The 25077-nt window shown below is 37.7% G+C and overlaps 1 protein-coding gene across 6 annotated transcripts in view; it reads right to left on the reverse strand.

Moving 5' to 3' along the window:
• The window catches only part of Rasal2 (RAS protein activator like 2), a 281212-nt gene that overhangs the window by 38747 nt on the left and 217388 nt on the right, over nucleotides 1–25077 (reverse strand). For all 6 annotated transcript variants that reach the window (XM_031386087.1, XM_031386077.1, XM_031386114.1 and 3 more), the window contains 4 exons: nucleotides 20056–20165; nucleotides 4854–5007; nucleotides 3569–3667; nucleotides 1635–2189 (listed from right to left, as the gene is read on the reverse strand). In XM_031386087.1, coding sequence (XP_031241947.1) covers nucleotides 1635–2189; nucleotides 3569–3667; nucleotides 4854–5007; nucleotides 20056–20165 — 918 coding nt within the window. The remainder of the gene's footprint in view (nucleotides 1–1634; nucleotides 2190–3568; nucleotides 3668–4853; nucleotides 5008–20055; nucleotides 20166–25077) is intronic.

Genomic DNA, 25077 nt, shown 5'->3' on the forward strand with positions numbered 1-25077 from the left:
AAAAACGTATGTATTTTCAGTATTGCTGTAGACAAGCATCTACATAAGACTGTTAAATTGTTGTTTTAGATCAAACAACCTTTAAATATTCATTTTTATTGTTATAATATTTTATAAATTTCAAAGAATATGACTAAAAAAGCTATTGTAGGTATTGAAGGAGGGTCTCTGGGAGGAGTTGGGGTACAAAAGGAAAACAAGAATATGATTCAATTCTATTTACTTAAAATATGCTTTTAGATGTTAACAAATTCAGAGAAATTGAAATCATGTAACTTTTCTCATTATAATGCAAGAAAACTTAAAAAAAAAAAAGAAGAGATTATGGAAGTAGCAGATATGCTGGGAACACTACTTTAAAACTAAGTCACCAAATTCCACGGAAAGAGAATAGGCAGACAGATCAAAAAGCTTATGTATTGCAAGCTCTAAATTTGTTTTCTGAATTCCTTCAGAAATTTTCTAATGCACTTTTGAAAAAAATTCTGAATGCATCTCAAGTTCTCTTCCCCTGCCCTGCCCCCACTGTACCCAGTGATATCCCCCCTGATCCAGTCCCTGCATGTGCTCTGGCTCTTCTGTCCTTTAGTTTACACAGCCTTTTCCACACACAGCGGTTTCTAGTCACCACAGGAAATGTGTGCAGATCTGCTCTCAGGTCCGCTCTCCTCCCACCTCACCTCATCACACCAGAAAAGGAATTTCTGGAGCATTTGGATCTCAGTTCACACACTGCTTCCTCCTGGACCAGGATTACCTCAGCACTAACCCTAACCCTAACCCCCTTCTCACACTTCCGTATGACTATTGATCATTTTACCCTCTGCACTTTTCACTATAATCACAGATTTACTGTGATTTACTTAATATTGTACTCCAGAAAAATTGAAAGCTCCCTGAGGCCAAGGACAGTATCTATTTTTGTTCAACACAAACAGTGAGACACACTTTAGCATCTAACAATTACTGGCACATGTTGGATGCTATTTCATCTTCCCAGTTTTCATTTCCATTTAGATGAAAGATTACCAAGAAACAGCTGCCAGGTAACTGTACAACACCCCTTGGTGTTTTCATTTCAGATCCAGATTTTAATTCCATGAAGATTTATACTTCGTACATTTCTTGAATATCTCCTTCTGTACCACTGGGATACAGTTAGCAGTTGATCTTAAAATACAATGAGAAAGTACTCCAGAAAGATTAAGGACTCTAGAAAAGCTTTAGCTTGGCATGATGTATCATATCTTTAATTCTGGGATTTGGGAGGCTGAGGAAGGAGGAACACAAATTTGGGGCCAGAATGGGTAACATGGTGAGACCATGTTCTCAAGAGAAAAAAACAACAAAAACAACAATAACGCCAGAGTTTAAATATGGTGTGGGGCTATTATAGCAACTGCATCCATGTTACCTACTTCATGACAATAAACTAAAAATAAGTATTTGCTAGTTCTCCCATTTTACTTTAGTTAAAAATCTCAAGCTCTTGTAGATCTGCAAACAGACTTTCCTAACTCACCCTTGATTCCCTTTTCTTTTCCTGAAAAGTTTTGAGGCTGACGTTCACAGTGTCTATCAGTATCCACAGCATCGTTTCCTTTGTACATGATAAGGAAGGACTTTTGACTTACCTTGGCTCTGCCAGTACTTTGAAGAATGTGTACTAAGGCACAAGCCAACTCCTCCTTATTCCTCACACTAATTACCGGCTCAAGAACAGAACACAGCATGGTGTAGTTGCTGGTGATGAACTCTGCAAATTCTTTGTATTGCTCCATAGGCAGAATGGTGATAGTTTGGAAACGTGACTTAATCCGAATAGAAGGTCCTCCTGTCTTTCCTTTGTTGGGTGTGGGTGTACTCACTGGGTACCACTTTTCTACAAACTGACGACCAGTCACACTGGCAGTGGGGATGTTGACTAGCCCTACATAATTATTCTTGTCCTTTTTTTTCTTTTTTTCCACATCTTTATAAATATGAACTGTGATGCTATGAAGAGGTGGAAGGCTATAGAATTCAAAATGTTCACCCCAAAAAATATTGTCTGCTTTGGTCTTGCTGGTTGTACGAGCAAAGAGGGTATCATCAAGGCACAGTTCGCAGAAATATTTTTTTTTAGGGGCAAGGTCCTTGGCTTCAATGATCCACAAACGGAGAACATTTTCAGCTCGTCTACAATTGTCCTAAAAAGAGACAACAAAGTTGAATTTAAAGCTGACATCAGAAAGAAAATGCTTTCTTCTTAAAGTAATGCTGATTATTAATGGTCTTCTACTAAGAACAGTCAACAAATAGGAAGAAGAATCGCCATCTCATTGTTTAGGATCACAGAACTCTGAAGAAGAACTCTGAACCATCTTACTGAACTAGTAAGATGGTTCATTAGCTGCACCTGCTGCCAAGCTTGACAACCTGCATTTGATCCCAGGACACACATGGTGGGAGGAAAAGAAGCAACCCCTGCAAATTGTCCTCTGACTTCCCTACACACACTGTGCTCACTCTCATTCTCTGTCTGTCTGTCTGTCTTCCTGTCTCTCTCCGTCTCTGTCTCTCTTTCTCTCTCTCACACACACACTGTACACACACAAATAAATACAATCAAAAATACTTTTAAAAGAATCTTACAGAACCACATATTTTCTGGTTTACTTGGGTTAAAAAAAAACAGCACGTAATAGTAAGTTCTCTGTAGCCAGCTATATGAGGCTGGACCAATTTCTAGGAATTAAAGAAAAAAAGTTGCTAAAACCTTGTCTTCTTCTGTCAGAGCATGTTCCCTAGCTTTTGAGTCTCTGTATTCACATTGGTAAAGTGACAATAATATCATTTCTAGTAAGATTATTTTCAGTGCAAAATGTCATAACATGTATACAGTTTTTTAAAACTGTAAAGCTCTAAGCCAGATATGGTAGCACTAGCCAGCTGCAAGGTTAAGGCCAGCCCTGGTTACACACTGAGACCTTGTTTCAACAACAAAAAGTTACAAAGATTTGTCTTTCATCAACTTGCTGCCTACAAAGTGATGCATTAAAAAGACTTTTATTGAATTGGTTCTGACAATTTCATACATGTATAATGTGCATTTTTAATTCCTCCTCACCCTCATTATGCCTCTCCTCTCAAATTCCTTTCCTACACATTCATTTCACCCCCCACCTTTCTGAGACCCACTGAGTTTAATCAAGAAAATATGCATGGCCATGCGTTTAGAACCATCCACTTGAGCCTGATGGGCTCCTGTGCTGGGTATACAACTGAAGCCTGTAATTGCTCTTCCCCCTAAATCTATAAGTAGCAATAGTTCAGTAGGGAGGGGGAGGGCCCTTGAGCCTCTTCTAATTCATGACTGACTGCTGACAGGACAGACCTAGTTTTGTGTGGGTTGCGGCCACAGCAGCTCTGGGGTGATGAGAGCACTGGTTGTGTATTTCTAAGTCCTTCCGTCTTCCTGCATTTATATTCTGTTGGCTCTATCTCCTGAGATAATCCACACGTCTTAGACAGGGTGTTATAAACGTTCTGTTTGTGACACATTTTTGTCACTCAAAGCCACCATTACCTTGTTTGGCTGAACTGTCCTTCGAAGGTTTTCCATCCACTTATCTCTCTCTGAGGCGGAGTTACAGCTAAAGCATTTACTTCCACTTAAGTAGGTGACCTTCAACACAAAGATTAGAGATGTTGATTTAAGAGTGTGTCCGTGTGCATGCGGGGGTATTTATCTTCTAATTTCTATAGTTTAAGAATCAGGGTCATATTTGGAATTCAAATCTTACCATATAAAACTAAAAAGTTGTTTTAGCTTTGTTATATCTTTACTTAAAATTTAATCTTTAAGTAGCATATGCACTTCTGAGCTATGAGAACAAAGCTCATTGACAATTTAACTTGCCTATGGTTCAGAAAAATACAACACTAAAAAAAATTAAGGATACATCTAAAATTACTTGTAAATGAATATGTTCATTTGGGCTAATACAAATTAACTAAAAAGTGAAAATGTTTGTAAAATCATTTGATTTCTTCTGATTGCTTCAGTACAATGCTACAGAAGGCTACTAAATGAAGTTGAAAGGCATCAATACAACTGGATCACTCTTCGGAAGCCATTTCTCCTCCAAGAGGCAATTAACCCACCGATTTCCAGTCATTTATAACTGTGGACATAGTTATACACTGGACATAGTATATTATGTCCACAGTAAAGCCTACTGAACAAATAAAAGTTCAAGAGATTTTCAATAATGATAATAATAATGATAACTTTATTCTTTTTAATTATAAACACATATAAATGTGTTGATAGCTCTAACTGCTATAGTCTGTCACTTTCAGTTCATTAATACAATGAATCAGATAAGACAGAGTGCTGTGTCTGAATGGCAGCTCCTAGATTAAGATGGTTAGTGAAGACCTGAAATGAAGCTGTTGATCTAGGAACATGCAGGTGATTAAAAAAACTATGGTCCTCTGTCAACAACTGCTCATGTTATAGTTATAAAACTGTGATTTTAGTGGGTTTTCTCAAAATTCTCTTAAAATTAAGAATCAAATACCAATATATGGCATCAATATTAAACATTTTCATATTTGTTTGAGAAGGTATTGTTCATCTTGTAACCTATACTGAGAATGTACTAAGTGCTCAAGTTTTTGTAAGCAAAGGCATGAGAATTATTAATAACTGCAATTACAAAAAGAATTCTATTAACAGATTTTTAACTGTTCCTTTTTAAGAAAAAAAATTCAGGAACTGAAAATCAGATTAGAAACAAGATCGTGAAATTGTAAAATTGCTACCAACTATTCTCCCTTCTTTCTATGCCTTTTTTTCCCTGTTTTACCTCAAAGCAGAAGTCTTGTCCGAGGATGCTACTGTGCAGTGGCTTCACTGAGACTGGCTCCCCTCTACCAAGATCCAGACATTCCACTGCACTGCACGGGCTCAGCAGGGACTCATGGGAACGGGACTCTTTTAGTTTAGGCAGACCTCGAGACCTAGAAGTACAAGATGCTTAAGGCAGTGTTACATGAAGGTCTAATGCACAAAAGTGGAAGGGAGAAAAATAAAGGAGGAACATATAAATATCCTATGATATTAAGAGTACTATTAACCACATTCATGTGGTAGGCATAAACTATGCATACATGAACATGCCTTCAACAAAGCATAAAAACATAATAATTTTACAAGCCTCAAAGGACCCCTATGTTCCTGTACAGATGTTATTTTTATTCGTACTTCTGTACTGAAAAATGAGTACACACTACTCAGAAATACTCTATCACCTTTTATGCAAAAGTCCTGTCAAACCACATTCTTGCTGAGGGTCCACATTGCCTTTTTGATGGCCGACAAGGGCTGAATCCTCAGCTTGCTTCTTTGTTTGCTGGTAGATTCCACTCCCACCCCACACATCCAGCAAGAGAAAGCAAGCAGGAGTCAGAGCTCAGCAAGAAAGACAAACTTTTCAGCACAAGGATGCCTTCCCACAGCCTGATTTCCATCTTACTACGGAGTTCTCTTCTGGTAAACTTTGACTTCTATACATGCTTTACAGTATAAATATGAATAAAGAATAGAATGCCTTGAGGAAACTTCTCATATAGTTTAAAAAAAGCCGAAGTCGGCAGAGGACAGCTGACACTGTCAGACAGGCTTCCTGGCTGTTTAAAGAGAAAGGTAGGTAGTACTTAAGAATCCTAGCTCTTGTCACTAACAGGAGCTAGTACTTCACTGCCTTCCAACTGCAAACTGTAAAAATTAGTGGAACAAAATATGATGGAAAACAATTTTCATGAATTCAGAAATGTATGGCCATGCAGTTTTAGTCAATAAGTATACTTATTAATTGAAACAACCATATGTTTCAAGTACAAGGTCTTAGTAATAGGTCTAAAAAGACATTTGTAAAAGACATTTGTTTTGGTAAGATATTTTAAGCGGCTTTCTTCATTTACTAGGAACAAGGGCACTACTGACAGGGGCTTTAGTACTTACTGCCAGGAGAGTCTAAACTATGAGCAATAGGAGAGTGGGAACTCACACTAAGGGCACTATCTTCTGTCTGCACTAGACTCAGTCAAACTCAGTAAAGAAGAAACATGTTAATCAGTAAGGATACTTTAGCCTGTAGTTACAACAAAACAAAATAACAAATAATAACCACCATCTAGTTTCAGCTGAAAAATACTGTGTTCTGACAGCATTTTTTTTAAAGTAAAAAGATAACATAGTATTTCCCATTAATAATGCAAAGTATGTACAAAAAGGGACAAAAGTCACCAAATAGTGTACACAAAATATGACAAAACAACAGTTGTATTTATTTCCCTTTCTTCTAGATAAGAACACATGTTTGAAGTTATGTGGGGCAAATATAATACAATATAATTATAAATAAATACTTTTTTTTAACCTTAGTCAACTTATCATAATGTAGCCTTTCTCAATACGCTGAATCAGAAGCCAAATTGAAGAAACAGAACACCACAATCTTTGTTAAACAAACAGAAAACAATTCTAGCTATGCTTCTCAGGAACTGCTGGAGGAAAACCACTGTAGCTCACCGGAAAAGGCAAAACATATTTAAAGTAGAAAGAGTTATGACAAAGTTTCTTTTATTTTTTATAATCTCCAAAAATTAAAATATCAATTAATTTTATTTAAAACAAAATAAATGTCTACCTACATGAAGCAACTGTACAGCCACTTGGCAGTGCAGCCCCAAACCATAGCGGTGCCACATGTCCCGGTATGTAGCAAGACACTTCCTGGACTAAATCTCAGAAAATTCTATTTAGAAGACAGGAACCACCTGAGCATGATATCCCTGATGCCTTCAGTTATTGCTGCTGCATAAACAGCCTTCCAGGTGTCACTCAAATCTTCAACAGACGCAAGACAGAAACACAAACAACCGAACAAGTCCTCTCTATCCACGGCCTGCAGTGCAGGTGATGTCCCTGTATTCCTCCAGGCAGCATCTAGCCCCTCAGGTAACACAAACAAGGTTCCAGGGCTCTAGGCTGGGCCTGTTGCCATGGTGCTACACCTTTAAGGAGATTAGAGCTGGAAGGCAGCAGGGAGAAGCTGCAGCTGGCAGGGCTCAGGGAGCATGCTCTGCAAACATGGCGAAGGTGACTGCTTTCTAATAGCAGGGAAGGAGCAGTGAGGGCTCATTCCTATTAAATTCTCAGTCAAAGGCTCGTAACAAAGGCAGCTCTGGAGGTGGGATTCTTTTAAAGACTACTAATGGACAGAGCTAGGGATGCTTTAGCTTGTTTACGTGATTGCCAGCTACCCTCCCACTAGATTCACTGTATCCCTGTTTGCAAGTACCATCTCTCAGACCTGGTATTTCCTTTGCAGTGCCCATCCTAGGGAGAAGCCTCTTTTTGTATGATTTATCTGGTTTAAAGTTATTTTCTAACTTTAGAATAGGTTAAATAAAATAATTTTTCATTGTTCTTCCAGTTGAGTCCAACTTCTAGTATCTGCTATAAAAACTCATTCTAATCAAGCCATCTGAAATTATAACTTAAAATTTTACTTACTTAAATTTCAATATCTAATATATAGTTCAGAATCTTCTATAGTTCAAACTGTGGATATGCACATACATGAATCGATAGCTAAAGTCTAAAATGCCCAACCTTATTACTGAATAAATAAGCAAGCTCTTCCTCTATTGAGAAGACAGTGTCTCTGAGAAGTAATTCCCATAGAAGCATGATTACAGTAAACAGAAGATCAAACAGCCTGGGGATGTCTCAGGGCAAGAGAGGGGAAGGAGGCATTATTTCAATATGGCATTAGAAACCCCAGGTCACCTCTAATCATGTTTACCTCTTCCTGTGTCTTCACATGAATTGATTTTCCACAGATCTTCTAATTATTGAGTTTTAGAGCCTGGTGCCACCAGTTTACTCCTCTAATGGAACAGAATGGGGATTTATTGGGAGAATAATGAGTTTAAAACAACTTTTCCAAGGTGAGCCTGACAAGGGCCTTCATCAAGAAACCTGGCTTGGCCATAAAAGTAGATAATGTGCGTTCCTTGACTGGCGGCCAGGTTCTTTTCCTGGCTGCTCTCCTCTGTTGTGTTATTATAACCACCATAGAGGAATAATCCAGGGTTCTAATACTACTGTTGGTTAATTTAACTGGGAAGTAGCTTCCTAGAGGTTGATTGTACACTGAATTAACAAACACCACAATCTACATTTAGTCAGTTTGTGTACTGTGAGGGTAGGATTAGCATGGGCTAAACATCTAACGGCTAACTTATTGAGGATATGAACCTCCAGGCAAGAGAGGCTTCCTGTTACCACAGTAAATGCCTGTTAGATTACTCCAACCTTCATCACTACTTAAAATCGGTTTTAGAGAAGTAAATGGCTGGGGACTGGGGCGCCATCACACGCAAACCAGTGGATGCACTGGTGCAGAAGGAAAAGAGTAAAAAGAACCCTGATTAGTGCGATTTGAAATAAACACAGCTGGATTTTCTCAGCTTACCCATCCGATTTTTTTTAAAGTCACGTTTCCCGACAGCTCCAATAATGCTTGGTTGGCTAGCTCAGTTTGCCACATGTTTACAGACTCAGTTCCAAATTTAGGAATTGGGAAACTTTTAATTAAAAATGCTTATTGCCACACAAAATCCTGGACTCAGTGCAGGTGAGTTTCTGCTTGGTTGGCAGTTATGATTCTGAACCGTGTCACTGAATTCTTGAAGAGACACTGAGCCAGTAGCTGTGTACTGCAGAACACTCCTGTTTTAACCAGTATGCATTTTAAGGCACTTACTCTGAAAATGTCCCAAAGAGTAATTAACAAACCTGGGTATCTCAACACAGTTTAAAACTGAGATTTCACAATAAGAAAAGATTTTTTCCTCTGTTCCCTAGATTTTACTGGTCAGATATGTTGTGAACATTTCGAAGTGATTCTATCTGTTGAAAAACATCTAACTCTTTTGTATTCTGGCTTTCCCTCTCAGGCTTTCCATAGCACGCACTAACTAGTGCCCCCTTGTGCACTCAGAAGCCACTGTCTGAAAGGCTCGACAGCTCCAGCTGCACAGGCCTGCTTTGCTGTAGGTGAAGCCAGTTCTTACTGCTCATGCTACTGATTTTTATGTTAGCCACACACAGCTACTTATGGAAGCACAGTACACACTCTGCAGACTTTGCTTCTCTCGGATGGTCTGATGAGCCTAGATGCTAGGGATAAAGCAAGGTATCTATAGTCTGAGTCATCATTTGAAATAAAAAACTCATGGCTCTCCATCCCACAAGAAGTGAAACAAAGCAACTTCAACATGTATTCACGTGCACATTCAATAAAGGGGACATAGAAAGAGACTAGAAAAATCAAAATTATCTAATAGAAACTGTATCATTCTATAATACATGTTTCTTGGTCCTTAAATTGTAAGTGTATTAAAATCTACTAGTACCAATCAAATAAATATAAACACAGATATACAGAATTAAGTAAAGACATATAAGTACACCAAATTACACCTAGAATCCAACTCAACTAATAGGCCAGTTGAAGGGTGAAAATACTAAATTCTTTTTAAAAATATTTTTCACTGAAATAGAATTATGTCACTTTCTCTCTTCTATTCCTCTCATTTGCCCCTTCCAGTTACCCTCCCCAGAACTCTTTCCGGGCTCCCTCACTCTCAAGTTGCTATTCTCTTTTTCTTTGATTATATGTACACACACACACACACACACACACACACACACACACGTTGTGTATATGGTTTCAAGGCTGATCACTCTGCACTAGGCAATCAATAAGGAGACTCATCCTTGAGAGAGACTAATTCTTTTTCCAGTAGTCAATAGTTGCCTGTAATTCTTTTTTTTTTTTTTAATGCTCCCTCTCCCACCCACCCACTCCCATCTCACCACCCTGGCATTCCCCTATACTGGGGAATCAAGCCTTCACGGGACCAAGGGCCTCTCCTCCTACTGATGCCAGACAATGCCATCCTCTGCTATATATGTGGCTGGAGTCATGGGTCCCTTCATGAGTGCCTGTAATTCTTTTCTTTTCTTTTTTCTTTCTTTTTCTTTTTTTTCATTTTTTGGTTTTTCAAGACAGTGCTTCGTTGTGTAGCCCTGGCTGTCCTGGAACTCACTCTGTAGACCAGTATGACCTTGAACTCAGAAATCCGCCTGCCTCTGCCTCCCAAGTGCTGGGATTAAAGGCGTGCGCCACCACTGCCTGGCTTGTAATTCTTAATCTAGGAGTGAAAATTTCCCTCTTCTACATTAACTTGTGCATTGATATTGCTGTTGTTTCTCTCTTGTTTCTTCCTGGGATTCTGGCCTTCCTCTTTCACTATGGTCCTTGAGCCATAGATGCAGGAGTTGTAATATAGATCTGTCTGCTTGAGCTGGGCTCCCCACAATCCACTGAATTCTAGATTATATCCTGTTGTGGTTTTCTGTGATGTTGCCTCTCAGGGGTTGAGGGTGGTCCCTACAGCTAAAGACATACTTGACTTAGATGGCTCTGAACTTAGATGACTAGATCTGACCTGAAAGCTTCTTTCATGTGGTCTAGCTTTTACAGTTCCAGAAAATACTATGCAAGTTGCCAAGGGAGATAAGCAAATTAAATAATCCTAGCCAGTTGCAACACGTATGAACCACAATTATCAGCATGAAAGCAGTACAGCAAGCAGAAATACAGACATAGATCTAATATAATATAGTTTGTTCTATAATAAGTCATCTATATGGGTGGTCAATGGTTAGATAGACTAAGGACTTATACAAGTCATGGTATTTTAGTGTATGAGCCAGACTCAGGACAGAGTATAGGAACAGAGAATGTTATTTGAGAAGAGAGAACCCAGTCAAAAGTAGAACAACAAAGTAAAACACCATGGGATTTGTTGTAAATGAAAGACTTCATGGGGTTGACAAGAGATCATGCTGAGAGTTAGGGAAGGACTGGGCCATGTTGTTGTATTTTGCATGTTATGTTAATGATTATAATAAAAGTATACACATGAAGTAATTACAATTGAAATTTCATTTGTGATGCTGAGATAGAATACTATATATACCAAAGTGAGGTACCAGACAAAAAGTATTGTTCTTAAAGAAAATGTTGCTAGACAAGTCAATGGGAGGAGAGAGCGTTGGTCCTGTGGGGGCTCAATGCCTCAGTGTAGGGGAATGCTGGGGCGGTGAGGTGGGAGTGGGTGGGTGGGGCAGCACCCTCATAGAAGTAGAGGGAAGGCAGATGGGATAGGAGGTTTCTGGATGGGAAATGTGGAAAGGGGATAACATTTGAAATGTAAATAAATAAAATACCCAATTAAAAAAAAAGAAAAGAGGGCTGGCGAGGTGGCTCAGCGGGTAAGAGTACTGACTGCTCTTCTGAAGGTCCTGAGTTTGGATCCCAGCAACCACATGGTGGCTCACAGCCATCTGTAATGAGATCTGACGCCCTCTTCTGGGCTCATAGCCATCTGTACAGCTACAGTGTACTCATACACATAAAAAAATAAATAAAATAAATCTTGAAAAGAAAAGAAAAAGAAAACGTTTTAGGATTAGTTCCACTACTTTGAACCCCTCAATTAGATGAAGACTACAGAGAGTGGCCAATTGATTTTGAAAAGTCAAAAGACTTTTGTCAGAGTGAATTTTGAGAAAACTGTTCTCTACAATGCATACAGGTAGGGGAAATGGGGTAAAGTTTGATTCTTTTTGGATAGGAAGATGATGAGATATGTCTAAGTGTTGGTAGTGGAACAAGAATGTTAATGCTTTAGGAGTGGTCTGCATGCATAATTTCTAATGGTTGTCAGTGCAAAGAATGTATGAGTGTTCTTTGAACAACAAAAGTTGTTTTTTTTTTGTTTTTTGTTTTTCTCAAAATGGTCAGTGGAGATGTCTAAGTGTATAAAATGCTTGCTGTGTAAGCCTGGAGAACTGAATTTGGTAACCCCATACCCATATAAATGGACTGGGCACAGTGGTACATGGCTACGGTCTCAGTGATTGGAGGTGAACACAGGGGGAACTGTAGTTAGCCAACTGGTGAGCTCCGGTTTAAGAGGAGACCCTGTTTCAAAAAATATTGTGGACAGTGATAGAGAAAGACCCCGACATGACTTTTTTCTGGCCTTCTTGCTCTTGCTTGGATGCATCCCTTCTCTATAGAACTTCTTGAATCAAACTGTAGGTAAGAGCCTTTTCAGAGATGAAAAATTCCTGAAGGATTGCTCAAGCAATCCTTCAAGAAGCAGGATACAAACCAGGTCCATAGATCGTAATGGAAAACAAAGATGACACTAGAATGTCTGCCTTCCTTTCTTCTCCTGTGTCTATTCACCCAAAATCCAAAAATTAGCAGAGGCAACAAGTCCTTGAAATCTGGCAATGTTTTTCACCATTCCCTAGTTTTAAGTGCCTTTGAGTAAAAGGCAAAATAGTCAGTTTTTTCAAGGTTCCATGCCTTCTCAAGAACATGCACTTTCAATGTCAAAATATAACCAACATGGACCAAATATAACCAGAATCATAGGAAATGATTTTGCTGGGTTTAAAATGACTAGATGACTTTTAAATAATGACTTTGTAACATGTTATTGTTTTTTTTCTTTAAAGTGCTCCTCATCCTGTCTTGACTTTGCATTTCCACTGCCAATATCTTCCTCAGAACATTCATTGGAATCACAGTAACTTTATAATAATTTGTCTCCAAACGTGGTTACATGATCTGGAATTTCATATTCCACAGTGCTGGATCTGTCCAAACCCAACACTGCTCTATGTCATTTGCTGAGAACTGTTTACAGGGTCATTCATAGACTTGAATCTACGCTCCGTAGTTTGATATTTAAGAACTTAAGAGAACTGAGCTGAAAATATTTACTCTCTAACTTTAAAGGGATGTTCCCCCAAACTTCTGTTTTTTAGTAGTTTTACCAAAAATTAGAATGCTGTTCCCATTTCACTACCATGTTCCCTATGCCCAATTCTTTGGATGCAACCTGTTTTTTTTTTTTTTTTCCTAGAAACATTTTAAGAATAGAAAAGAAACACCTGCCTCTAAATCTTGGTGATCTGATAGTTTGTGATGTTATAAACTGATATGAGTCTGTTCAGGGGGTCTTTACCACTTACATTACTAGAAATTGGGTGATCTCTTCAGTCTGGACATTTGTTTTCTTGTCTGGAGACATTTTCTTGTGTTATTCCTTTGATAATTGCTTCTCTAAAGTCTTTGTTCCTCTCTCTATAATATTGTTCATGGATTCTTTCATTCTCTGTATTATTTATTGCTGTGTAGGGAGGTATGGAGGTCAGAAGACCACTTGTAGAAGTGTGTTCTGTCTTCCCGTCACGGATACTCTAGGGATGAAACCATGTCCTGTAAGAAAGTGCCCTCATCAGCTTCTGCCATCTTGCCAGTCTGATTCTTCCATCTTCTGTTACCTGCTACAGTGACTTTCTTTTATCTTTCATATTAACTTTCAAGTTTTTTCTTGTTTTGGAAAGTACTCATTTTACTTGTGAAGTTTATTTATTTATTGTTTTGCTCTGAACATTGCTCTTTCTACCTGATTATTTTGGTCTCAGTCTTTCATTTTGGGGTATTTCTTTGGTATTCATAAGACATTTGGTTATATGTTTAAGAGTAAAGCACTGAAAAGCTCAGTGGAAACTGTTCCTGGAATGAGCTTACAGACTAGTGAGCTCCATTGCAGAATTCTTCCTGGCCATCTGTTTTTCTTTTCTTTAAACATCTTTATTAAGATATAATTCACATACAATAAAATCTATCCATTTCAAGTTTACACAGTTTTTAGTACAGTTATATTTGTGCAGTCATTACCACAACCTATGCCTAAAATCTTTTCAACCACTGAAAATAGAAGCCAAAACCCATCTGCAGTTACTCCTCTCTCATTAGCTTTTTCTATATCATATCTTCAGTCTTTGATAACTATTAAACTCTATGCATTTTCCTATTGTTGACACTTCCATATTCTACAAATGGAAACACAATATTTAGAATTAGTATCCAGGATAACACTTATCATATAGATTGGGAAATCTAAAGTGATTAGCTTTTTTCTCCCCATGCTAGGGATGAACTATATGATAGGCAGTGTTGTGGCTCTAGGCTGTGCCTACAGTTCATTACAAGCTTCTTTCAATTATCACGCCTTCAAGGTTAAACAGTCAGACATGTGGTAGCACACATCAGTATTCTATTCTCTCTTGTGGATGAATAATATCATGTGGGTATATTATGTTTGTGAATTCATCGGTTGATTGTAGCCCGCGCAGTCTTCTCGCCGGGAAGAAGACACGCGGACACTAGGTTCCTTCTGCAGCAACTGTTTATTTGTCTCCATCCATAGGGAAAAAGGGGGTCGAGCCCAAAATCCGCACTGCTTATATACACCACAGTGCATGTATCTGCCCACAGCGTGGTGTGTCTGCTCATGATTGGCTGTTCGCTCATTACCCTACGTAACGCCCCGGGATGGGCCGTGACATGGCGTCCTTTCACTCTACACACATGCGCCAATAGTTGTCTACGCACATGCGCAAACAGTTGTCCACTAGGAGTTAACAGCGGAAGTAGGCGCCATCTTGCCATGGCGAATGCCTCTCAAGATTCACGGCTCCCAACAGTTGATGGTCATCTGGGCTATAACCACTTTGGTAGTCATAATTACTATGGATAATGATGCTGTGAACATTTATGTCCATGTATTTGTATGGATATGTTTTTATCTGGCATGTACTCACCAGTTAGAATTTTAACAGAGAAACACAAACACCACTATTATAAATCACTTTGGGGAACTTTCGCTTTCCCAATGTATGTGGCAAGTATTATCTTAAATACTAGTCACCTAAAGTAGGGCAGGTTGAACTCTTCCAGAATTCTGGGAGTACGTGTGCTAAACTAACACTCAATGGCAAATGCCAGCTAGCTGACTATTTCTCAGTACCTGCCCTTTTCTCTGAATTTAAAAACTGATTCTTGCATTATTGGGGACACGGTATACTCAAATATAAAAATTTCCAGTTTCCCTTGCAAAATAAGTTAGTAATGAATAACCAAGGGTCCTTGGACTGTTTCATGGAATTTTTTTTAAAGCACAATAACCCAGTTGGTAGTAGGCAATACCCTTAAAGGGTCTCTCTTTTCTGATGCTTAAAACATGGATGTCATAGCCAGAGCTAAAGAAATTATCTTGTGTTCATAAAGAGCTCCTTGAAGATTCTGAGAACGGCAGACTTGGACTTTTATGTAAGGGGAACACATCTTGTTCGAGTGATTACTACTTTTAAGTATCTGTTCGTAGTTCACTTACAGCTCAAGTGCTGAGACTTCGGAGATCCCTTCTGCACAGCAACTGTATCTGATCATTCACTCATAAGTATTCTATGGCTGAGACTTTACTAGTTTTAGTAGCATTCATATTTCTACTTCTAGTATAATTTTTAAGACAAAAAGAAGACCTTTTATATATAACTTTTAAAATTGAGTCTCTTTTTCTTCCTGGGCCCTGGGTAGTAAAGAAAGCGGGCTGAGCAAGCAATGGAAAACAAGCCAGTGAGCAGCACTCCTTCTCAGCTTCTGCACTAGCTTCCATCGTAGATGGTCTATATAGTAAAAGCTGAAACAAATCCTTTCTTCCTGAAAGCTGGTTGTGGTCAGTTTTTTGTTTTTGTCTTCATAGCAACAGAGGGCCAAACAAGAATGTGTACCAAATATGAGTGCACTCAATTCCATAAGACAAATACTAGATATAAACCTACATATTAACTGTAATTTAATAATAATGGGTGACTTTAATGCTCCACCTCACTGAACAACAGGACATCCTGACAAAAATAAACAGAAACACTGAGTTATTTATCATAAGTCAAATGGGACTAATAGGTGTCAGCACAAAATATTTCATCCCAACACTGAAGAATCAATATTTTTCTCAGCAGCCCATAGAACTTTTTCCAAAACAGATCATACAACAAGACTCAAATACACAAAAAAATGAAATAACTTTGTATTCTATGTCATCATAATGGAATTAAAACTAGAAGTCAACAACAAGAACTCCAGAACATGTACAAATACATGGTGATTATTAATGGGTCACTGAAGAAATCAAGAAGAAAAAAATATTCCTAGAATTGAACAAAAATTAAAACACAACATACTAGAGCCTGTGACATTCAGTGAAAGCAGATCTAAGAGGAAAGTTTACAGCTAAAAGTATTTACATTAAAAAATCAGAGTGTTCTCAAGTAAGTAACAGTATTCCTTACAGCCTTGGAAAAACAAGAACAAGCTAAATCCCATTTCTTTCAGTAGTCAGAAACAGATAAGATCTGTGCAGAAAGTAATGTGATGCACACACACACACACACACACACACACACACACACACACACAGGCGGGGGCAGAGAGAGACAGGCTGAGAGAATCAATGAAAGGAAGAGTTGGTTCTTTGAAAAAATGAAAAAGATTAAATTATTAACTAAAGGAACCAAAGAAAGACTAGATCCTATCTGACAAAATTAAAGGGCTGGAAAGCTGGCTCAGCAGTCAACAGCAATGACTGCTCTTGCCGAGGACCTGGGTTTGATTTCCAGCACTCATAGGTAGTTAACAACTTCTGTAACTCCAGGACCAAGGGGAGGAAAAGCACAAGAGGGCTCTCTTCTGGCCTCTACAGTCAGAGCACAAATGTGATACAGAGACAGAATATGTGACATATGCAGGCAAAACACTCATAAACATAAAGATAAATAAATCTAAAAAAAAGCAAAGAGAGATCAAAAGCGATGTATTATAACAGATACAGAAGTCATTTTGAAAATCATAAGAGCATACCTTAAAACCTTGTATTCAACTAAACTGGAAAATATAAAATGCATAGATGAAGTTTTAGATGCATATGACATACCAAATTAAACTAAGATGAGAAAAACTAAACACATTTATAACAAGCAATGGGACTGAGGCAGTAATAAAACATCCCTCAGATAAAAGCAGTCCAGACCCAGATGGATGCAAATTCTACCAGACCTTTACAGAAGAACTAATATTGCTGCCTCTCAAACTACTCCATAAAATTGAAAACAAGGAAAGATATGTACTGAACTTTTTCTACAAACCAAGTATTACCCTAATGTTGAAGCCAGATAGATACACAGCAACAAAATACATCAATCTCCCTGATAAACACAGCTGCCAAAATGATATACCACAATCGGAATTCTACACATCAAAAAGTTAATTCATCAAGATTGAGGTGGTTTCATTACAGAATTGTAAGAATGGCTCAACATATGCAAATGAAGGAACATAGTATTTCACACAAATGGATTCAGATAGAAAATATATATCATCTCAATAGATCCAGAGGCTTTTAATAAAATCCAGAGACTAGATTAGATGGGACATATCTCAACATAATAAAAGCTATATATGATAGCATTATACTAAATGAAAACTTGAAAGCATTTCTACTAAAATCAAAATGATGACAGGAGTTCCCACTCTCTACTCTTATTCAATAGTGTCTGAAGTCTTGGCTGGAGCCAAAAAAAAAAAAAAAAAAAAAAAAAAAAAAAAAAAAAAAATGAGAGAAAGATATAAAAGGGACACACATCCTTACTTGTAGATAATATGATATATATGAGACCCTAAAGACTCTACCAGAAAACACTTAAGTCTGCTAAACACTTTTAGCAAAATGGAAGGATCCAAAATTAACATGCAAAACCACAGCAGCCTTCTTATATACTAATGATAAATGTATAATGATATTCTTATATACTGATGATAAATATAATGAAAAAGAAATCAAAAATAATTCCATTCACAATTGCTTCAAACAAAACAAAACAATACCACACCACGAATTGTAAATAAACCTAGCTAAAGAAATGAAAGGTATCTACAATGTAAATTTTAAAGCACCGGAGAAAGAACTGAAGAAAATAACAGAGGACTGAAAGAACTACTCATAGGTTGGCAGAATTAATATTGTGAAGATGGCTACATGCTAAGCTCTAGATCCAACTATTTTTTCTTTCTTCTTTCCTCTCTTTAAAAATATTTCTTTTATTTTTGAATATCATTTCCCCCTCCCTTTCCTCACTTCCAGCACTCTCCATGCTCTCCTTCAAATTCATAGCCTTGTTTTTCACACACACACACACACACACACACCTAAATATAACCTGCTTGGTCTGAATAATGTATCTTGTATGCATGTTTTCAGGGCTGACCGTTTGGCACTGGAGAACCAACTGGTGTGCTCTTCCCTGGGGAAGACTATTTGATATTAATAAAGACAGAAACCCCCTGAGTCTTCGGCTCTTAACCACCTTGATAACTCTAAAGGTGCAGTAATGATAGGCGTATTGTAGTAGTAACTAACGGCTCTTTAAGACTTAAGGCCCACTCAACTGGTACTGGTAACCTAGGCAACTACCCAGAGCTAGTGTGGTCATGGAGCATGGAGAAGCACCTTATGCAACCACCTTAATAAACCACCATAATCCCTAATCATGTTTATTTGTCCTTACATTTAGAGATATGTATAGTTCCTACCCCTCATCAAGAAAACTCTTTGCAACAGACAGAGACCATTACAGAAAACCATAACCAGTCAAATACAGTGTTGCGGCGTCTAGCCCCAGTGAGTACATCAAGACAGACTTTTAAATTTCACTATTTTCTATGTGGTCCACATGTAAGAAGATCTGATGAAACTCAGGATGGAGGCAATACTAAAATAAAACTGAAAACTCTCTGCTTGATCTATCATTTTAATTTCTGTTTGTGAGGAAAGTAACAGAAAACAGTGTTGCTACCTAGAGAAAAAAGATTAACTCCAAGTCCCCAAGTATAAATAAGAGTATCAAATACGAATGACAGACAAGTTTAAATCTAGGTCTACTAGTTGCCTAAGTCTGGGCAAGTTTCTCAGTCTCTCTACCTCCAGTTCCTCAACTGTAAGGTGAGGGTCAGGACAGCTCCTGGAGCTGGATCACACAAAACAGTCCAGAGAAACTGCTGTGTGCACAGTGAGCACTCAGTGATCGCTGGTGATGCCAGCATGTGCTCACACAGCGGCATCCTTTCTAACACTATGAATGCTGGGAGATGTTCAGATGTGTATGGGTATATACGCAATGGTTCACAAGCATGATATCTTTACTAAATTAGCAGTTCTATTAAAATCCATACTTTCTTCCCTCTATGTATCTTCTACAAGTGACTGTAAACCCGAGACTGATTTTATACAGACCAGGATAGTAGCAAAGAGCAAGGATGCTGTTCTTTGCTCTAAAAATGCCCACATGCAATATCATTTTTGCTATTTACAAACTGTATGACTTGGACATTATTTATTATCCCTGTGCATCTGATTCTTCAGTTATAAAATCAGCTGAAGAACATATTTATCATGTAAAGTTATTATGGAGACCAAATAATATAATCATATGTGTCCTATATAGTACTCAACGTTTTTAGTTATATCTATTATCTGTTGGAGTTCTTTGAAGAAAAAGAATTTACCTATTACCAGCACAATATGACTTTACAGAAGTAGTATATCTGATTCTTAAAGACTTACATATCCCCGAGCGCTGATATTCATATACATTTTACACTGGTTGACTGCTGAGTCAACAAGTTACATTCTGTAAAATTTGTCTCAATATAAACAAGACAAAAAAAGTCAATTTTGTACTGGATTATTCTGTCACTGATGTAAGGGTATAGAAGGCTCAAGCACCTTATCAAAATCCATGCTATGCTAGACATGGGGTGCCCACATTTAATCCTAGCACTTGAGAAGCAGAGGCAGTTGGATTTCTGTAATTCAAGGCCAACTTGGTTATAATAGTGAACTCCAGTCCAACTAGAGCTGAGGCCAACTGAGATACTGTCTCAAAATAGATAATAACCAATCCACTCTATCATTGGCAGTCCTTGTTTTAAACAAGTCACGTCCTACCTGTCATCTGCATTGCGAAGGGATGGAAGTCGAAAGCTTGTGTTTCTGTCAAGCTTCGACTGGCTTTTGGTCCTCTTGATGGAGCCTTTCAGGCGCTTGCTGAAGAAGCCCTGGAATGAGAAGGCAGAGTGGTGGGAGAGAGAAGTGCTTGGCAGCACTGCCTTCTACAGTGAACTTGCGAAAGGAGTGTAGATTGAAAAAGAAGGACTGGGACAGACAGAATCTAGCTTTCCTTTCTTGTTCTTTTTCATTTTATAAATGCTAGTTGTTTGAAACTACTTGGTAATGCAGTGAATGAGTTTTTCCTACTGAAAAAAAACTGAGATAATTAAACTTGTCGATAGCACCAATCTTAGTTTTTATAATAGTTGTGGCAGAAAAAACCCAAGTTTACAAATAGACTTTTAAAACAGCAATAAGACAGATAAATACATTGTTTTCTAAGAAAGTATTATCAGCAATTTGAATAGTAATTTGAACAGAAATGACACCTCATGATTTCCTAAACTAAGAAAAATGGTTAGACAGAACAAACAACATGTGCAAAGTCCCCGAAGTGGGACAGTATCTGGTTTATTAGAGAAACTGAAGATACTGCAGGAGGAGCATGGAGAGAGCTAAGCAACACAAGGCCTGTACTTTTAGTCTCCAAAGTATCATTAAAATTTAGTCATACCTCTTTGGATATTGTTATTTATAAAATTCATTCAAATGCATACAAACTAATTTACATAAAACACAGGTCATCTATGCAATGATTAAAGTACTGAAAAAGTTAAAGAAAAAAGTACTCTGTCTTCTTTGGTGACCTCCTGACACTGCACCAACTACAGAGAGCACCTCATCACCTTGCAAATAATGAACATACAAAAAAAATGTTGCATAAATTAAAAGATGAATGAACATTGTCACTATTTACAAGACATAAAAAACAATGAGCTTCATTCTGGTGTTCTTATGCATACGTTACACACCTTGTTCTCAATCATTCCCGTCCCTATTGTCCTCGCCTCTCCTCCTTGCCAAACACTGGCCAGCCAGCTCTCTTCCTTTCTCACATATAATACCCCCTTGCTTTCTTTACAGATTTGTCCCTGACTCTCTCCTTTATCTCGTTCTGACTAAGCTCGGTTTAAAGTCTACTTTATCTGGTAACAGGAGAGCTATACCAACTTGGTTTGGCTGCTGTTAACCTGGCATTTGTTTGCCATGCTCTGGCTTTCAATTTTTATCAGTAAAGCATGGTTTTGTTTTTTTGTTTTTCTTTTGAGACAAAAATAGTTGAGTCTAGTTTTTTAACCCAGTCTGTATCTCTTTATTGGTAACTGAAGCTATTTACCTTTATGGTTATTACTGAGAAAGGTTCACTAATTCCTGTAGTTTTGTTTGTTAATTTCTGGTTGGCTGAGTTAATGACTGCTCTTTATTCCTCCCGTTAGTAACTGTAGCTTGTTCTTTTTGATCATCCCTTTAATCAGATTCTTTCCATGCTCTTGTGACTGAGACTCCACGCCTACCTCTTCTGTGTATATACTCCTTTTCTCTGCACTGATGGCTTGGTGATCAGGAACTGACTGAGTTTTTGCTGTTCTTGAAATATTTATCTCTCCTTTATTAAAAAGTAGCTTTTCTGATCACAGCAACCTTAGTCAGCAGATCCTACTCTCAGGGCCTGAAAGCTACCATTCCATAGTCCTTGGCAGCTGGGTTTGCTCATGACAGCGGTGATATTATTCCGATGTTTCTACTTTTATAGGTGAGTTGGTGTTTTCCTCTTATGTAAGTTGAAGTCATCTATGTATGTATGTATGTATGTATGTATGTATGTATCACATTAGTGCTTTAGCCACTCAAGAGAGAAAGATGAAAAAAAATATTTAATGACTGAAGAAACATGAGTATGTTATATTTGGTTATTCTTGTTACCTGGAAAATTAAGTGTGGGTAAGAGTCAGAGTGTAGCTCAGAAGTTTAGAAAGTGTGAGGTCCAGGGATCAATCTCAGTGCAAGAAATAACAAAGTACACAAAATTTAAAAGAAGATGAAAGAATGTGGTAAACCCAGAAAAATACCATAGAGATGCAGTTATCTACACTAAATTCTAGCTTACTACTATAAGTAGTTACAGATTTGAGGGAAGCGAAAAAAGTATCTTTAAAAATTCTTTAAACAAGCTGGGCGGTGGTGGCACACACCTTTAATCCTAGCACTTGGGAGGCAGAGACAGGTGGATTTCTGAGTTCGAGGCCAGCCTGGTCTACAGAGTGAGTTCCAGGACAGCCAAGGCTACACAGAGAAACCCTGTCTCAAAAAAACAAAACAAACAAACAAAAAAAAATTCTTTAAACAGTCATTCACCTGATCTGCTGTACAGTGCTAGCATTGCAATGCAGTTGCCATTAATTCTCAAGATACATCTTTATTAACTACGTCTCGTCAGCACAATCCCCTCATCAGCAGTTTTCAACCTGTCTAATGCTGCACCATAAAATTCATTGCTACTTCTTTTTTTTTTTTTTTTTTTTGGCTTTTCGAGACAGGGTTTCTCTGTGTAGTTCTGACTGTCCTGGAATTCACTCTGTAGACCAGGCTGGCCTCGAACTTAGAAATTCACCTGCCTCTGCCTCCCAAGTGCTGGGATTAAAGGCGTGCGCCACCACTGCCCGGCTGCTACTTCTTAACTCATTTGTTTTGCTAATGTTATGAATTGTAATGTAAATATCAGATATGCAGGATATCTGATACACTTTGGGGTTGTGACCCACAAGTTGAGCAGCATTCCTCGTGTGCTCAGAGATGTATTCAGCAAGCAAGACTTCCTGACAGAATTCTAGATGGACTATTAGGGCTGGATGAGACTCAGGCCCAGGACTTCACTAAATACTAACTACTTCTAATAAAAATACAGTTATGCAGTTGACTAAAAAATATCCCAATAGATATTTATTTTTCTACCCCTTGAATTTTACCTTTTATTGGCATTTATTACACCACACTACTTTACTGCAATACTTCTTTAATAAAATTTACTTTATTTCTTATATAAAAGCTATAAGAAAAATAAAAAGAAAACAAATGCAAATTCTGCCATAAAGGAGTTTGTAATTTGATATAGAATTCATTCTTTCTTTCTTCCTTTCTCCTTATTAGAGTTGAAATCTATCTATCTATCTATCTATCTATCTATCTATCTATCTTTCTACCTACCTACCTACCTACCTACCTACCTACCTACCTATCTCCTTATTAGAAGAGCTGAAATGGCTGAGGAAAGATCTCTGAACACAGAAACCTCTAAAGCTAAGATCAAGTAGAACAAAGACTGACAAAATCATAACAGAATAGGCAAGAACTGTGAAGCTCATGAAAAGTAACATACGCATAGTGGAATACCAAGAGAAAAAAACCAAACCAAACCAAACCACCCCCAAACAGAAGAAACCTATGAAATAACTGGATTTTTCTCAAATTAATATTAGACACTAAAGCAAGATCCACAGGGTAAGCAGCAGAAATACCCCAAACAAACTATAGACATCAAGATTACAGTTACATGTGGTTTTTAAGCTTTTTTCTTTTAAATTTGTATGAGTGTTTTGTGTGGATGCATGTATGTGTACCACATGAATGCCAACATAGTTCAGAAAATGGTGTTGGATACTGAACTGGAGGTACAGATGGTTGTGAGCCACCATGTTGGTACTGTAGGTCTTCTGCAAAGACAATGAGAGCTCTTAGCCCTGAGCCATCCCCCAAACCCCAAATTAGGCATATTTTAAACCAAAGAAAATTAAATTTAAAGAAAAAACATTGAAAAAACTCTCCAGGGTATTGAAGAAGACACTTCCCTGGGTGCAGAGGAGTGAGGAACAGTGGGTGCCATGCTCCAAGTACATTGCCACTTGCATCAAAGCAGCGTTATGGAGCCCAGCAGAGAAAAAAAAAATCTAAAAAAGGAAAAGAAATACATCTTTTCATAAACCATGGAAACTAGGCACATGGCACAAACTAAATAGGTAAGAGAAAAATGCGACTACTTTAGAATTCTACAATCTGAAAAATTATTCTTTTAAAGTGAAGAAAGAAGTAGGCATGAGTTTCTAAGATAAAAACTGCATTGGTTGTTAATAGACCTGCTGAACAAGAAATACCAAAAAGAAATTAGGTGGAGAAGAAAATAACCATTACAAAACTAAAGGGTGTCTAGCTGACATACAATAGGACATACAATAGGAGGAAAGAAAGGAAAACAATCATATGCGTATTCAAAAGTATGAAAGGCAGAAAAAAGAGACAAAAATAAGAACACAGAACAAGGACAATGGGCAGAAAACAGTAACAAGTATGCTAGATTGTAATCCATCAAAAATCACGTTAACATTAATAGTGTAGATGTTTCAGCTACAAACCAACAAGAATAAACCATATACTGTTTAAAGAAGTTCATGTAAAATATAAATACTAACAGATGAATGGTTACTGGACTGTAAGTGTAACTAACCAACACCAGAGAAACAGGAGTAGCTACACTCATCTCATGAATGCATGGCGGAAAGTCTGTGCTGAGATCAGGGAGGTAACTGAACAATAAAAAGGTAACTATCCCCCAAAGGCAACAGATTCAATGTGTAGGCACCTAACAAGACCATCAGAGAACACAAGGCACAACTGATAAAACTGCTAGATGGTGACTGTTCTGAAATGTTGTAACTGAAGTCTGGACACCTGTTATCAGAAACGGACAGGTCTTACAGGCAGGAAGTCAGAGATCATAATTTAATACTACAGTCAATCAACTGAATATAACTGATACCTATGGAGTACATCATTCTATAACAGCAGAATAAATTCTTCTGAGGGTCTAATGGAACATTTATGGAAAGAAATATTCTAGGTCATGAAACCAACCTTAACAAATTTAAAATAGTAGAAATCATGTAATGAATGTTTTCAGATTGCTACAGAATTAAACTTCTACTAAACAAAAGAAGGATGACTGAAAATGTTTAGATTAAATAACAT

The sequence above is a fragment of the Mastomys coucha genome, unplaced genomic scaffold, assembly GCF_008632895.1.
Source record: "Mastomys coucha isolate ucsf_1 unplaced genomic scaffold, UCSF_Mcou_1 pScaffold1, whole genome shotgun sequence".
In the NCBI taxonomy this organism is placed as follows: Eukaryota; Metazoa; Chordata; class Mammalia; order Rodentia; family Muridae; genus Mastomys; species Mastomys coucha.